Below are 16503 nucleotides of genomic sequence, written 5' to 3' on the forward strand. Positions count from 1 at the left end.
CTCCCTTCCTTCCCTCCTTCCTTCCTTCCTTCTTCTCTCCTTTTCTTCTTTCTTTTTCTCTAGCTAATGAGGTGATAGAGCCAGAGCCAGGCTACTAGCAGTCAAGTCTCCTTATAGACAGGGGGCTCTGAGTAATCGCCGTCCTGCCTGATGCTGAGAGAAGCCCACCGTGGGTCAGAGCCCCTTTAGAGAGCACTCCACTGGGGTCAGGGTGCTCCCCACTGGGGGAGCCCTCCACGCCCGACAAACACTCTGACTAAGAGCACACATCAGAAATGGAACTCCAACATGCAGACACAGGGAATTTGCTATCAAGGACCCTTCCCACTTGACAATGACCAACCATCTGTTCTCATTACTGAAATAAAACCACCCTATCAGGAACTTGCTAGGAGTACTTTGGAGAGTAGGCAGAGGGCGTGTGTGACCAGGAAGAGGTGTTTATTGTGTACGGGCCAGGGTCGTTCTGTTCTGGAATGAAGTGTGTGAGGACAGAGGCCAGGAATGGGAGAAAGGAGACAGAAGGGGTTAGCAGGGAAGCTCTAGCACGGCAGACACAATGTCAACATGTCCACCCAACTCTGCCTGCAGCCAGGGCAGACATTGCCAATCGATTCTAATGTTCTTTCCCATGAGTCTGGATAGAGCCTCAGAATCATTTTCAACTCTGTGTTCTAGGGAGTCACTACCAATGGCTTCCAGGATGCTTTCACCAGTATGGTATGGTATATAGTATGGTACACCTGGGGCACAGGAGACAACCTCAGCAAGGGGATTGGGATGAGGTTGGAGCTCATCTACCTGTCCCAGAACCTGGATGGCAGAGCATTTCCAGCTACAACTGTAATCTCAATACCCACTGAAGTGTGAACCATCCTGCTGGTTTTATTGAGCCTTAGGGAGGCCTCAGGGAGCCTGCTCTGAGGAATCCATCTTGTAACCTGGGGGATTGTTCCAAGTCCTCACTTCCTTTTGCAGTCCTGTCACTCAGTGGCACACAGCACGGAGTGTGGATACTGAGAGTTCTCGCTCCTAAGCTCTGCCATGTCCTTCCTTCCACCAGTGGGCAAGAGGCAGAGGCGTGGAATCCATATGCATGTTTCCTCTCATGCTCTTCTGCAATTGAGAACATGCCAGGACTAGCAGGAGGAAGGACAAGGCAGGCACACTCAGCCAGATCACCTGTCACTCACAGGAGGATGTTATTCTACATCGGCCAGCAGCCAGCCAACCCCAGACTAGTGCAAACCCAGACAATGCCCGAAGGACCCTTCCCAGCCCTGCCTAAAGCACAAAAATCTCAAGAGAAAGATACAGTAAGTGCTCACTGTGTTGGGCCATTGGGATGTTTTGTGACACAGTGGTATTGGGATTGTGGTACTGATGCACAGCAGCATCTCAATTCTGGCAGTGTGCTAGAATCATTTAGGGGTGCTTTCAAAAGTCCCGCTGTCCAAATATCCACCCGATTTCAATTCAGCCAGACTGGTGAGACTGGTATATTTTGGGAATCCCACGTGAGTTCTGCAGTTGTCCAGGTGGAGATTCATGGCACCAGTCAGCTCTTGGGCGCAGTCTTTTTTTTTTTGGTTTTTTTTTGGTCTGGTTGTGGGGCCTTGAACTCTGGGCCTGGGTGCTGTCCCTCAGCTCTTCAGCTCAAGGCTAGCGCTCTACCACTCGAGCCACAGTGCCACGTCTGGCTTTTTCCTTATGTGGTGCTGAGGAATCGAACCCAGGGCCTCAGGCATGCAAGGCAAGCGCTCTACCACTGAGCCACCTTCCCAGCCCGAGGGTGCAGTCTTTTTGTGCCTGTTCAAAGGCGGGTTCTATGCAAGGTAAGGATTCAACCTGACTCTGGAGTTGGTATAGCTGGCACCAGCTCCACCACCTGGCAGCTGTCTGAGATCTGGCAAAGTAGTTAAACTTGGGGAACTTGAGTAGATTGGGAAAAGATGCTGTTTTCTGTGGGTGGGGAAGAGCTGGGGGGCACACACAGGAAAGCTGGGTCTGGGTCTGGCCCCTGACCAGGGCCTGGAGGCCGAGGGTGGATGCCTGCTAGAGCGTGGCCCTCTGTGGAGGTGAGGGGTGTGAGCTCTGCCTTTCCTGCCCACAAGCCAGGCTGCCATAACCGCCACCAGGCCCACACAGAGGGGCCCTTGTGCACACTGAAAAGACTGTGTGTTTGCCCCTCCTGCCACACCTACTCCTGAAAGCCAGCACACCCACAGTCCTCCCACCCCAGATCACCCTCACCACACCTCACAAGGAAAACACTGCCCCTGGCGCTGCTGGCCCGGCTAATGGGCCTGTTGCCATGTTGACAGGGGCCTTTGTTTGTGTCTGTTCTGGGTTTTAAGTGTGCTTGGAGACAGCTGAGTGTGTAAGCCACACTCTTCTCTGGGATTCCCCCAGGGAGGCCCAAGTCCTTGCACGCACATTTCAGGAAAGTCCCTTGTAAAACAAACTTCTGTGGCGATCTGGGAGGTCCCTGATGGCTGTGTCCAGGAAATGCTGAGCGCTCTGCATGAAGGACTCTGGGTTGCATTTGAGGGCCTTTCTCTGGCCTATTTCTTGCCCTCCGTAGCCTCTTCCCCAGGATTAGCCTCTCTCCAATCCCCCCAGGTCCCCCCCCCCCACGCCTCAAAGTGGGACTCACATGCGGCTGCTGGGTGGGATCTTCCGGCCATCTCGGAACCAGGTCACCTGTGGCCTGGGGAAGCTGGCGATGCGTGGGGCGCGGATGACAGCCGCCTCTCCGTGTGAGACACTCTGGTGCTTCTCGCCCTCCTCGAAGCTCCCCATGTCTGCAGGGAGAAGAGGCACAGGGGTCAGGGGTCAGAGGCGAAGGCCAGACTCAGGGACTTCAGGGTAGTGGCAGAAGGCTAAGGTGGCAGGTGGGATGACCCCACAGAAGAGGCCACTGTGCTTGGAGCATCTTGCATTTAGCCCACCCCTATTCTCTAATCTATCATGGAGACTCGCTCTGCATTGGTGTTGGTGTTTTAGATCCATTTATAGCCACATATCCTTGGACTCAATCGATTCATCCAACAGCCAAGAGAGGCTGATCATTATTTCACATATTTCACAACAGAGGGGGGGGGAAGAAAACCTGCTCAAACAGGCTCAGACAGGTTAATTAACTTGTCTAGGAAGGAACAGAGCCAGGATTTGAACTCAAATCTTGAACTCCGGAATTAAGCTGCCCTCCTTCCTTCCCTGCCTTACGGCTCTGCTTTGGATGCCAAAGCAGGTAGGTCTTGGGGTCCAACTGTACCAATCCACCATCTGCCCGGGTGCTGGGGGCTCATGTCTGTAATCCTAGCTATTTGGAAGGCTGAGATTTGGTGGATTGAGGCTCTAGGCTAGCCTGGGAAGAAAAGTTCAAGAGACACACCCTCTCCCCTTCTTAACCTAGAGCAAGGCACAGTGACACATGCCTGTAATTCTAGCTACAGCGAGAAGTCTAAAACAGGCAGACTACAGCCGGGAAGTGAGGCCCTATGTCAAAAATAACCAGTGGGGGGACAAAAGAGCTAGAGTCATTGCTCGGTCATAGAGTGCTTTGCCTAGAAAGTGTGATGCCCTAAGTTCAAACCGCAGTGCCGCTAAAACAAGACAAAAGCTAAGCATCGACTGTTTAGCATCTTTGTTCTAAATCTGGAAGATAGAAGGTTAGTGGTAGCGTTGGATGTTTGGAGACCTGAGTTCACATCCCAGCTCTGTTGCTCATTTGCTGTGACACTTGGCAAAACTTTGGACCATGTTGAGCCTTCATTTCCTTTGTTCCACAATTAGAAATGGAAAAAAGGGCCTTCATCGTGGAGGTACTGAGGATTATAAGATTATAAGGATTATAGGAGATATTATGTTGGTTGCCAAGCAATATCTGGGCTGCATCAATATTTATCCTCCTTCCCCCACACTCTCCTTATAAGGCAGCTTTTTTTTTTCCCACTTATATTCCCTCCTTGAACCTGGGGGCCCTATATCTAATAATATAATATGCTGAAAGCAATGCTGTGTGACTTTCAAAGTTGGGTCATCAAGCTTCCACTGGCTCTCACTCTCCTGGAATCCAGCTGCCATGTTGTAAGGAAGCTCAACCCATGTCAAGCCAACACGGGCATGGTCCACATGGAGAGATCTCCAGGTGCCTATCAGAGTCCCCACCAGCACCTGTTCCAGGTGTGGCTCTCCAGGTGGTTTGGGGTACAGCTTTCATGTCTTCCACTGAGATCTCAGTCACTGTGGAACAGACCCCGGCTGTTCCCACAGTGTCCTGTCCACATTCTAGAGTCACATACTTTGGAAGCATAATAAATTATTGCGGTACCCATTTGCATCTGTGGGTAATTTATTACACAGCCATAGAAGCTGGGAGAATACATAGGCAAGTGCTAAAGAAATATATCTAATGTTTTCAGTATTAAAATACTGGGATTCTATACATTTTTCATCGTTTAGTTTAAGCATTACCCCTTCAACAAAGACTTCAAACTATCCAAACAGAATTCCAAACCAGACTTGTCGAGCTCTTACCTTCTCTCTAGACAGACTTCGCACATTTAATCCTCCAATAATATGACAAGCTCAATTTTAATAAATACGCATTCTTAGTTGTTTATTAATTTCTTGTGCATGGTTCTGTCTATAAAGAATTGCACAAATAAATCACAGTGGTTTCACTTGTTACAGTAATTTTTATCTATTTTGAAAAAACAAAGCCGCAGAATTCTGAAGATATATTTAAACAATTTAAAGCAATTTCATGGTAATGGTGTTTCTTTCGCCTCTCTTTCTCTCATTTTATTAGCTCCATTTGGTCGGCGAGGAGATGGAGACTCATGGAGATAAAGTGTCTGGTCCCTTTTGAGTCAGTCAGGGCTGGACCCAATGCATCTCCCTCCAAACTCTCTCTGCTTGTGTTCATGACCAATAGCCACGCCCCTTTGTTAACTCTTCTTCTGGGTGCTAAGCTTGCAGAAGTAGCTTTGTTCTCCTTGCTTTGTCCCTGAGCAAATCCCCCTGCCTACCCCTCTCATCCCCCGCATCTGGACCCTTGCTTTGCATACAGTAGGGTCTCACTCAATTCAACAGCTCTTTATGGAGCCCTATGTGGACCAGTGGGGTAAGTGCCCAAGACAGGTACGCATGGGGAGCTTACAGTCTGGCTAGGGAAGCAGGCATGAGACAAATGAACCCACAAACAAATATTCAGAGGCATCTGTGCCAACTGCTGAGAAGAAAGGGGCTGGATTCTTCCAGGACAGGACCAGTGGAAGAACCCACTGCAGGCTGGGAACTGGGTGAGGTTTATCTAGGTGTGTGTGTGTGTGTGGTAGGGTATAGTCCTGAGGAAATGGCCAGGAGGAAGGAGACAGAGGCAATCAGGGAAAATAAAGGCCAGTGGGGCAAGACTGTGGACTTGTTCACTTCCTGGGTGGATGCTGGCTGGAGATGTGGAGGGTCCTGGGGGTGAATGGATGATGACTGAATGGATGGGGAGGAGGTGACTGGCTGCATAGGTAGTTGGGTAAGTGGAGGGATAGAGGGATGGAGAAAGTGATGATGGGTAGCTAGATGTCTGTTTCTATGGGGCTTGAATTACAGATGTATGCATGTTCATCTGGTACAGGGGGAGGGATGGTTGTATGCACGTGTGTCTGTGTAGGTGGGTAGGAGGTTATATGCATGTTTCTATGTGTGAATGAGAGGATGGCTGCACATACGTGTGGCAGGATGGAGGACTGTAGGTGTGCTCATTTGCACGTATGGAGGTGTGGCTGGCCTATGTCTGGCTTTGTATCTGTATGTACAGTGGGATTGGGGAGGGAGAGGCACTTAGTGGCTTTGGTCCTGGCTGTATGAGGATGCGCCCCTGTACTTCTCCATCACACAATCTCTCCATCTTATTGGCTCCCAGGTCCCAGTGCCTGCCCATTCTTTCCCACCGTTACCCTTGAGTCAGCCTCTCCCAGCAGGAAATGTCTGTCTGTGCACGCATCCCATGGGTGGGTCGAACCTCAGCAGTCAGAGGCTGCTAAGATTGAGTCAGCCTTGCCAGCTGGGGGTGGGGGAGGAGGGAGACAGGAGAGGGGACAGAGGGAGGAAGGGGACAGAGGCTGGGGCCCAGGGTCCTCATGCCATAGTATGTCCAACTAGGTGCTGCAATCTTCACCAACACATTCTGCCTGGGACACAGCTCTGTGTGGCCTACAGTACATTGCTCTTTGGAGGCAGTGCTGGGAATTGAACACAATTGAACACAGAGCTTTGAGCTTGCTAGGGAGGTACTCCATTGCTTGAGCCATTGAACCATGCCTCTTCTTCCTGGTAATTTATTCTCTTGAACTCAGGGCCTGGGAGTTGTCCCTAAGCTCTTTTTGCTCAGCTCTACTACTTTGAGCCACAGCTCCACTTCTGGTCTTTTTTTTTGAGTGGTTAATTGGATATGAGTCTCTTGGGGAAGCTGGGAAGGTGGCTCAGTGGTAGAGTGCTTGCCTCGCATGCATTAGGCCCTGGGTTCAATTCCTCAGCACCACATGAGCAGAAAAAGCTGGATGTGGCACTGTGGCTCAAATGGTAGAGCGCTAGCCTTGAGCTGAAGAGCTGAGGGACAGTGCCCAGGTCCAGATTTCAGGCCCCATGACCAGCAAATTAAACAAACAAACAAATAAAAGAGTCTCAAAGCCCCGGCTGGCTTTGAACCATGATCCTCAGATCTCAGCCTCCTGAGTAGCTAGGATTAGAGACGTGAGTCACTGGTGCCCAGCCTGGCAACTTCTTCTTGATGTCTTTATTATAGCTTAAAAGGTCCTGTAAAGAGTGTTTTCTACTTCAGAACCCTCATCGGTGCATTTGTGTACTTTTCAATCATTTTAAAATCATGAACTATATCATGCATGCAGAAAGTGAATACAGTTACATGTATAATTTAAAGAAGGAGAAGAAAATGCACACTTCTTACCCATCACCCAACTCATGAACCAGAACACTGAAACACGTCCCCCTCCCTCCACCCCCTTCTCCAGGCTCCTTTCTCTCCTGATTGCTGGGATGAGCCTCACTGCTTTGCTTTCTCCCTCCCCACATATAGATGCACCCCTAAAGAGCTGGCGGTTACATCAACCATGCTCAAACCCAGATGTGCAGTCTCTAGTGAGATGTGCTTTCTGGCTACTCAGGCAGCTCATTTTCACACCAGCATAGAATTCCACGTGAGTGCCACTGAGGACAAACTCTTGTGGCTATGGGACCTTGAGGGATTTTGAATTGTAGCGTAGGCTATGCACATGGAAATTTTTTGTTGCTATTGTTGGTCGTGGGGCTTGAATGCTGGGCCTGGGTGCTGTCCCTCAGCAATTCAGCTCTACCACTTTGAGCCACAGTGCCACTTCTGGTTTTCTGGTGGTTAATTGGAGATAAGAGCCTCACAGACTTTCTTGCCAGGGCTAGCTTTGAACCGAGATCCTCAGATCTCAGCCTCCTGAGTAAATAGGGTTATAGGCGTGAGTCACCTCCACAGCTCAACCTTCCCTATTCTCTTTTGCTCTCGGATCTAGCCATACTGGCCTCAGATCCCTAAGCTCACCACAGGGCCTTTGTATTTACTTTATCCCTTGACCTGAAATGATCTATCTCCCTCCCCCACCTTCCCCACCCCCTACCCCCTCCTGCCTCCCTGTTTGGCAGGCTCACGCCCCTTCCTTTGAGACACTTTGTTAATGGCTAGTGCTACCACTGTATCAGTGAGGTCCTCTGTCTTGTTCTCCTCCTCTCATTCTCATCTGTCTCCATATATTCCTTCATGGGCCTCATGTCATATGTTATATAGTATATGTTTCTGTAATCATGGTCAGCTACTGTCTCCCCAGGCACCGCTGTCCTGGGTTTTGTTTGTGATCTCACTCCTTAGAGCAGTACTAGGCTTGCGGTGGGGAGCTCTAATTGTTAATCACAGTAATTTACCTAAGCACTCAAGGAAATGGTTCCCCTGCAGCCCCATTTTGGAGTAGCTGCTAAGCGGCTGGTAGAAGCAGCTGGGCTCTCCAGGCCAGGCCCTGGGCTTAAGGCACGTGGCTGGGTCTGGCACTGGGCTGGACAATTGCAAGCCTGAGCCAGGTAAGAGAGGGCTGGGGGAGGGGCCCAGGCGCGCAGACTTGGGATCTAACTCTCCCGGCTCTCTTTGAAGGCTGGGAGACAGACGGTGACTTTCAAAGAAGAGGCTTGTGGAGGGGACAGGAAGGGGACCAGGGAGGGGAGAAGTTTTATTGACTTCCCCTTAATTGCTGTAATTAAAAACATGTAAAGAATCTTTTTCTAACGACTTTGCCATGATCATTAGTTGTTAGCACAGCTGCCTTATTAATTTGTCATTGGGACCTGATTCATAGTTCCTCTTTGGGCAGGGTTGGGAGCCAGGGCGGTGGGGGGTCAAGGGGGAGTTGCCCGGCTCCAGGACCCCTAGAGAGGCAAACAGGTCAGCCAACTTGTGAGAACCCAGGACAAAACCCTTCCCATCTGGAAAGGCAGAGGCAAGAGCAAGGAGCCAGAGGCTTATACCTGCGCTGGAAGACAGATGGACAGACAGACAGATGCAGAAGCTGCCAGAGCCCCGGGGCTCTTGGTGGTGAAGGGAGAGGTAAGGACCCAGGGGGAGGAAGGTTTAAGGAGGCATCCACCCTCAGGGTTGTGAGGCCTGATGGAGCACGCGTACATCGTCTTATTGCACACCGCAGGGTCGGCCTGCTCCTCTGGCCCCGCCCCTGCCTTGCAGAGGGGTGGCTGGGAACAAGCTCACCCCAAGGTGGACGGTATGAGAAAGCTCCATGTCCTCCAGAATGTCTTTCCTGGCTGAGGAGAAGGAATTCTATTCCCCACCCCCCCCTCAAGCATCAGCTGGGCTGAGGACCATTTGGAATAGCTCACACACACCGATGCATTGATTCATTCGTCCTTACGATCCTTAGCTACCCAGAAACCACAGCAGTGCTCCTTTTAAACATATGAGGTGGTGAAAGCACTGAGTAGTTAGGTAATCTGCCCAGGACCACACAGCTCACATCTTATGAGCTGTCATTTGAAGCAGGGCTGGAGGCTGGGTTCACGGCCACTCCCTATCAGGAAGAAGCAGGTGGAAAGAGGAAGTATCTGCTGAGGGACCAGTCACAAAAAAAGCCACAGGGATGCTGACCATACATCTCAGCTCAGGGGTGATCAACTCTAGAAAGTTCTTGTTGTTACCTGTGGGTCAAGGGCATGGAGCAGACCCTGCACCTATCACCCCTCAGAGTGTGGACTGATGGGCGTCCTGAAGGGTATTTCTGGTTCCACAGGCACACACACACACACATGCACACACACACACACACACATACACACACACCTCACTCTCTCCTGTACACATGGGCATCAAGAACACACGGATCCACACACATTTACCCCATATCGAGGTGTGTGCACACACACATTTACATGCATACATTTACACACATATGCACACATTCACACTCATGCCTCCGGCATGCATATAGGCACGTCTGTGTACACATGCTTGCATACACACACACCTCACCCTTGTGTGCACGTGTACACATACTTAGAACCTATTTTCCCATAAGTATACAGCAAATGGAGGCAGACTGTATCGACACACACTCGAGCACATGCATGTATGCTCACAGAGCACAGACATGCTGCCCCACCAAGGAACCAAGGGGCAGACCAACCACACAAACATATTTTCACACTCTCATGCACACAAGTGTGCATACATTTGTATGCCCAGCTCCTCTGGAGGCCAGCCACAGCAGTTCCCTACCTCCCTGGGCATGTGTGTGTGTGTGCGCGCGCGTGCGCGTGTCCATCCTAGGGCTTAAACTCAGGGCCTAAGCCCTGTTCCTGAGCTTTTTTTGCTCAAGGTTGGCGCTCTATCACTTGAGTCACAACTCTACTTCCAGCTTTTTTTTTGTCAGTCATAGGTCTTGAACTCTGGGCCTGGGCGCTGTCCTTCAGCTCTTCAGCTCAAGGCAAGTACTCTACCACTTGAGCCACAGCACCACTTCTGGTTTTCTGGTGGTTAATTGGAGATAAAAGTCTCATGGATGTTCCTACCTGCCTGGCTTTGAACCACGATCCTCGGATCTCAGCTTCCGGAGTAGCTAGGATTACAGGCATGAGCCATTGGTATCCAGCTTTTTGCTCAGTAATAGGAGGTCAGAGTTTCACGGACTCCTGCTCAGGCTGGCTATGAACTGTGGTCCTTAGATCTCAGCCTGTGGAGTAGCTAGAATTACAGGTGTGAGCCACCAGTGCCCCCTCATCCCCTTGGTCTGGGGTGGGTTAATGGAAGCATAAGCGTCCTTTGGCACGGACAGCTGCCAGAACCCAGTGCTGTGATTTGGGGCTTTTCTGCTCTTTGGGCATAAGCAGAGCTGCCTTTGATTTATGGGCCAATTTGTCCCCCACTTTTGATTACGGCTGTTTTTCATAATCATCATCAACACTCTGCCTCACTTGAGATTTTCTTTCAGATTTCTCTCTTCGCCTCCTCTCTGCATGGCAGGCCCTCCCCTGTGTCAGCTCAGAGGCTGCTCCCGGGGGCTCCAGATGAGAGGGAGGCCCTCCTGGGAAGATTTTAGGGCTCTCTGAGGAGTCTCACCCTCCCACCATTCAGAATACATCTTCCAGTTTCTCCCCCTAAGAGATCCAGCACAAAATAACCCATAATGAGTCCCTTCCAGCAGTCTGCAGGTGTTCTAGGAAGAGGTGGATCTAGGAGTCGTTTGGGGAGGTCCCCCTCCTCCCCACCCTTCCCCTTTTTGTTCTAGTACTAAGGCTTGAACTCAAAGCCTCATACCCTCTCTTAGCTTTTTCTCACAAGGCTGGCTGCTCTATGGCTTGAGACACAGCTCCACTTCGGTCTTTGTGCTAAGAGTCTCACAGACTTTCTTGCCCTAGCTGGCTTCGAACCACGGTCCTCAGAACTCAGACTCCTGAGTAGCTAAGATTACAGGTGTGAGCCACCAGCACCTGGCTACCTTTTAGGTTTTTCTCTGAAGCCATCTTCCTTTCCTTCCCTGGGGAAACCTTGCTGGGCACTGGTGGCACTGAAGAGAAGACTGTCACCCCCAAAGGCTTGGTGGGGGCCTACTCCTCTTACCCTCTCCCCCTCTGGGAGGATCCCTGACTTGCTATTCTGCTTCCCTCACTAAGGTGTCTCCCAGCCTCCCCTGAGGACCCCAGGGGACCCCCATGCTCTTTTTGTTCCAGGGTCTCCTTGGGTGGAGAATGGTAAACCTGCCTGGAAGAGGGCTGAGACCCCCAAAGACTGGGGTGAAGACCCTGTGAAGAGATGGACTGGCTGCTCCCATCTGAAGAGGAAACAGTGGGTCATGCTCTTCTGGAGAGCTCTTTTTTTTTTTTTGGTCCGGTCATGGGGCCTGAACTCTGGGCCTGGGCACTGTCCCTCAGCTCTTCAGCTCAAGGCTAGTGCTCTACCACTTGAGCCACAGCACCACTTCCGGCTTTTTTCTTATGTGGTGCTGAGGAATCAAACCCAGGGCCTCAGGCATGCTAAGGCAAGCGCTCTACCACTGAGCCACCTTCCCAGCCCTGGAGAGCTCTTAAGTCTTGGGCTTAGTAAAATGTCACCATGCCAGCAGATGTGGTCACCATTGGTCAGTGAAGTGGCCTTGACCTACTTCCTCTCTGGGCCTTGGTTCTTTTATCAAGTGCTGGACAGGTGGGAAGGGTGGGCCACCACTGGTCCACAGAGGGTGTGGAAGAACATGCCGGGTGTGGCTGGTGGGTGTGGACTCTGTACACCCCCGCCTGCCCTGCCCCCCACCCCCACTGGACTCACAGGCCACCTGGACTTCGGTTTGCCGCTGCAGCAGTGCCCCCATTCTGTTCCTTACAATACAGCGGTAGTAGCCGGCGTGAGTGCGATCCAGGCTGGTGATCATGTACCTGGGGGGACAGAGAAGACAGTTAAAACAAGCAGTTGCAGGTCAGGTGGGGCTCAGGGGTCAGAGGTCACAGGGTCATCGTCTTCTGGAATGGATAAGGCAAGGGAGTCCCTTGACTCATGGGATCCCAGAAAGGTCTTTATGCACGGAAGGGTAGGGGGACAGGGAGATCCCCTCCCACAACCCTGAGCCTTTGCTCAGCCATACAGGAAGTAGCTTGCACTTCCCAAGGACAGGAAGTGCTGGGCTGGGGTCCCTGTGGCCAGGCCTCCGAGGCTGTGTGGGTTCTGTGGTCCTCCCCTGTGTGTGACCCAAAGGACCGAGACATGTGGGGAGCCAAGCCCAGGACTGTGGGGGAAGTATTCATTGGGATGGATGGAGGTGACAGAGGCAGGGAAATTTATATGTCTCCCCAGATGACCTGTGTCGGTCCTTCCTTAGCTTGACAGACAGCTTCGCTGCGGCTCAGTGGAGGGAGGCTGGTGGGTCCCCGAGCTGCGCAGCAGCATTCTGTGGCTTGGGCTCTTGGCCTGACTTGGAGCTGGCCCCTCCTTAGAGATTCCCCTAAAGAGCAGAGTGTGGCATGGGGCAGGTGACTGCAGAGCAGATATAGGTGTCCTCTACCTGGCTGAGAGTCAGGGAGGGTTAGATCAGAGAGAGGAGCTCCTGACAGCCAGGCCCAGGTGATCGGGCTTTGTACTGTGGGAGGGCCTGGGGCCAGGGACTAGTTCCCCTGTAGGCCCTGGGAGATCACTTGTTTCCATTTCTAGGAAAGTCTAGCAAAGTCTTTAGAACAACAAAGAGGTTTGTACTACCCCTCCCCAGACCTTGAGTATCCTAGACTTTGCCCAGCTGCCTTCATGGACAAGCTCATTACCACCAGCCTCTCGTATGCCAAGCTTGGGAGGGAGGAGCCCATCCCCAGGAGTTGTCAGATCTATTTCATACAAACTTCAGGCTAGGGCGTATCATTATCATCATCATCATCACCACTACCACCACCACCCTAGTCATTACCACCACCATCACTACCATCACCACCACCACCCTAGTCATTACCACCACCATCACTACCATCACCACCACCACCCTAGTCATTACCACCACCATCACTACCATCACCACCACCACCCTAGTCATTACCACCACCATCACTACCATCATTATCACCACCATCACTATCATCATCACTACCACCGCCATCATGTCCACCACCACCATCATCAACGCCCCAAGACCACCGTCAGGATCACTATCACCCTGACCTTCATCACCATTGTCACCTTCCCAGCGACAACACAACAGCCAGACCTCTCTGGGCATCATCTGTGCATCCGACGCCACGTTAAGTACCTTTCATGTCTTTCTTCGTTTCACACAGCAGTTCTCAGATTATTGGATGCCAGGGACAAGTAACACTTAAAAAAAACGGGGATCAACATAAGCCTCACAACTTTTTACTCTGCCAAGGTCATTAAAACCAAACAACCAAAGAGCAACACTATCAAGCAACGAGCATTTTTTTTAAAAAAAGGAATACTATTAAAAAAGTGCCACGGAGAGAAAAATAAATAGAAACAGTCAGCATTTTACCTTAAAAAAAAGAATATTTCTGAGATGATAAAAAAGACATAATCTCAGCATAAAGACAGTTTTAACAAAAATTTAAATTTCATTTTATGCAAAGCCCACTACACTACCACCACATTTCTCATTTTATCTGTATAGTGACAAGCTACCATGGTCGGGCATCTGGGAGCTGCTGACTTAATCTCCATCTCCACAATCATGCCATGGTGGAGGGGCTTTTATTAGAATCCCCATTTTAGAGGCAAGGGTGTTGAGATTCAGTCATTCCTTGGCATTAATCTTAGACTCACATGTAGTAACAGGCAGGGCTAGTGAGCCCCTTATCCTCCCCCCTTCCTCCCTCCCTCCCTTCTTTTTGCCAGTCCTGGGGGTTGAACTCAGTTTCTGGGCATACTGCCGTTGAGCTTTTTTTTTTTTTTCCTCAAGGCTGGTGCTCTACCACTTGAACCACAGCTCCCCTTCTGGGCTTTTGCTGGCTAACTGGAGCTGAGAGTCTCATGCACTTGCCTGCTTGGGCTGGCAACTTCGATCCTCAAATCTCAGCCTTCTGAGGAGCTAGGATTCCAGGCTGGAGTCACTAGTGCCTGGCTCCTTCTTAGCTTTTCTGATTCCAAATCTGCTGTGCGCACCACCCAGGGTCCCACCTCTCATTTGGATAGTGTGCATGCCTTACTCGAAGCTAGACACATGGGTAGTTTGTTCTGACTCTGCAGCATTGTCTAGAACCTTCTTATCTCTGCCAGTAGTAGCAGTGTTTATCTGTTCCTGGCTACTGTGCAGTATGACGAGAGGAAAAAGCAGGTGCTCAAGCTCTGGAAAATCTGTCTTTTTCCTTCACCCCTCAAACCCTGGGCCGGGTATGTGGTCCTTCCTGCTGGTCCATCTCACCCCAGCGCAGTGAAATGACTTTGGGGAAACAGCTGGGGTTGCTACAATGACCAAGTGACCTTAGAAGGGCGCTAGAAAGAGAGGGAGAGGTGGGCTGCAGGGTTCTGTACCTTTACAAATATAATCCAGCATTGTTAAAAAGCACTGGGGGAAGCCGGGCACAGGTGGCTCACACCTGTAATCCTAGCTACTCAGGAGACTGAGATTTGAGGATCATGGTTCAAAGCCAGCCTAGGCAGAAAAGTCTGTGAGACTCTTATCAAGTCTGTGAGACTCTTATCTCCAATAAACCACTAGAAAACTGGAAGTGGTGCTGTGGCTCATGCGGTAGAGCGCTGGCCTTGAGCTGAAGAGCGCAGGGACAGCGCCCAAGCCCAGAGTTCAAGCCCCACGACTGACAAAAAAAAAAGCACTAGAGGTTGCTGGGAAGGTGGCTCAGTGGTAAAGTGCTTGCCTTGCATGCCTGAGGCCCTGGGTTCAATTCCTCAGCACCACATAAGCAAAAAGAAAAAAGCCGGAAGTGGTGCTGTGGCTCAAGTGGTAGAGCGCTAGCCTTGAGCTGAAGAGCCGAGGGACAGCACCCAGGCCCAGAGTTCAGGCCCTATGACCGACAAAAAAAAAAAATAAATAAAGTACTAGGGGGAGGAAAAGAAATAGAAATGGTTGATAAATTCATAAAAAAGATGCATTGCCTCTTTCATGATGAAAGAAATTCAGAACAAAACACTATTCCTATGTCAAACGGTGAAGGGTTTTCAGATACGGTCACCCCACTGTTGGTAAGAGGGAGGGGTCATGCCCTCAGGTCTCTGGGTGACACAGCAACCAGGTCCAACCTTTGGGGCAAAGTCTATCAGCTGTTTGACCCCTGGGCTGCACTCCTGGGCAACAAGCCTTTTAGATTCATTTGCAACAATGTGACAAAAATATGCAAAAGAATGTTCACTGTAGCATTGCTTGAGATGGCAGAGATAAACAAAGGAAAATTGGAAGCAACCTAAACGTCCATCAGAATAGAATTGGATCAATAAATGATGCTGTGGTCCCCGAATGAATGAAAAATACCTGGATGGGAGGAAATAGAAAACATCTCCAAGATACACAGAGCACAGAAAGGCAGCTGAAGCCAGGGAGCAGGGAAGAGTTGTGTGAATAAATGTATGAGGTCACAGGAGGCTAAACAAGATCAGAACTGACAGAAATGGGAAGAACAGCTTATCCTTAGGTGTTGTTATTTAGTGACACTGGCCACCAAACCGTTAGCTAAATGCTTTGGATCATGCAAACTGATCTTAGAAAAATAATTTAAGCCTTTTAATCCCTATGCCATCACTATCAAAGAATAGTGTGATAATATGATTTGGCCCCATATAGATAAATGGAAATTGTATATAATTTATATATGTATAGATACACATATGTGCAAATACACACATGCAAATATATACCTGCAATTACAAACACAAACATGCACATCATAAATATACACCTATATGCAAATATAAACAGGTGAACATATATACATACAAACGCACCCACATATGATCACTTAAACACACTGGTAAGTGTATAAGAGGTTTCTTTCTTTTTTGGGGTGTGTGTGCATGTGTGTGTGTGTGTGTGCATGTGTGTGTGCATGTGTGTGTGTGTGTGTTGGTCCTAGCTTGGACTCAGGGCCTGGGTGTTGTCCTTGAGCTTTTTGTTGTTGTTGTTCAAGGCTAGCACTCTACCACTTGAGCCACAGCTCCACTTCTGGCTCTTTTGGTGGTGTAGATAAGAGTCTCATGAACTTTCCTGCTCAGGCTGGCTTTGAACATGGATCTTTAGATCTCAGCCTCCTGAATAGCTAGGATTACAGGCGTGAATCTTGGGCGCCTGGCATATAAGAGATTTTCCGAGATAAAGTTATGTTATCTCCCTTTTGGGAGACATAGCCAAGAAGGGAGGGAGAGAAACTTCCACTTTTTGATTTTATGTCTTTCTATGCCATCAGACTCTTCTTTATCGAATACATACATAGCTTTTATTTTAAAGATAAAATTTAAAAAGTGCA

The 16503-nt window shown here is 50.0% G+C and overlaps 1 protein-coding gene across 1 annotated transcript in view; it reads right to left on the bottom strand.

Annotated features, from left to right (window-relative positions):
* The window catches only part of Sdk2 (sidekick cell adhesion molecule 2), a 121264-nt gene that overhangs the window by 85615 nt on the left and 19146 nt on the right, over nucleotides 1–16503 (bottom strand). Inside the window, exons 2-3 of the mRNA XM_013037715.1 lie at nucleotides 11867–11973; nucleotides 2657–2804 (exon numbers count right to left, since the gene is read on the bottom strand). Of these exons, the coding sequence (XP_012893169.1) occupies nucleotides 2657–2804; nucleotides 11867–11973 (255 nt within the window). The remainder of the gene's footprint in view (nucleotides 1–2656; nucleotides 2805–11866; nucleotides 11974–16503) is intronic.

The sequence above is a fragment of the Dipodomys ordii genome, unplaced genomic scaffold, assembly GCF_000151885.1.
Source record: "Dipodomys ordii isolate 6190 unplaced genomic scaffold, Dord_2.0 Scaffold7, whole genome shotgun sequence".
NCBI lineage: Eukaryota > Metazoa > Chordata > Mammalia > Rodentia > Heteromyidae > Dipodomys > Dipodomys ordii.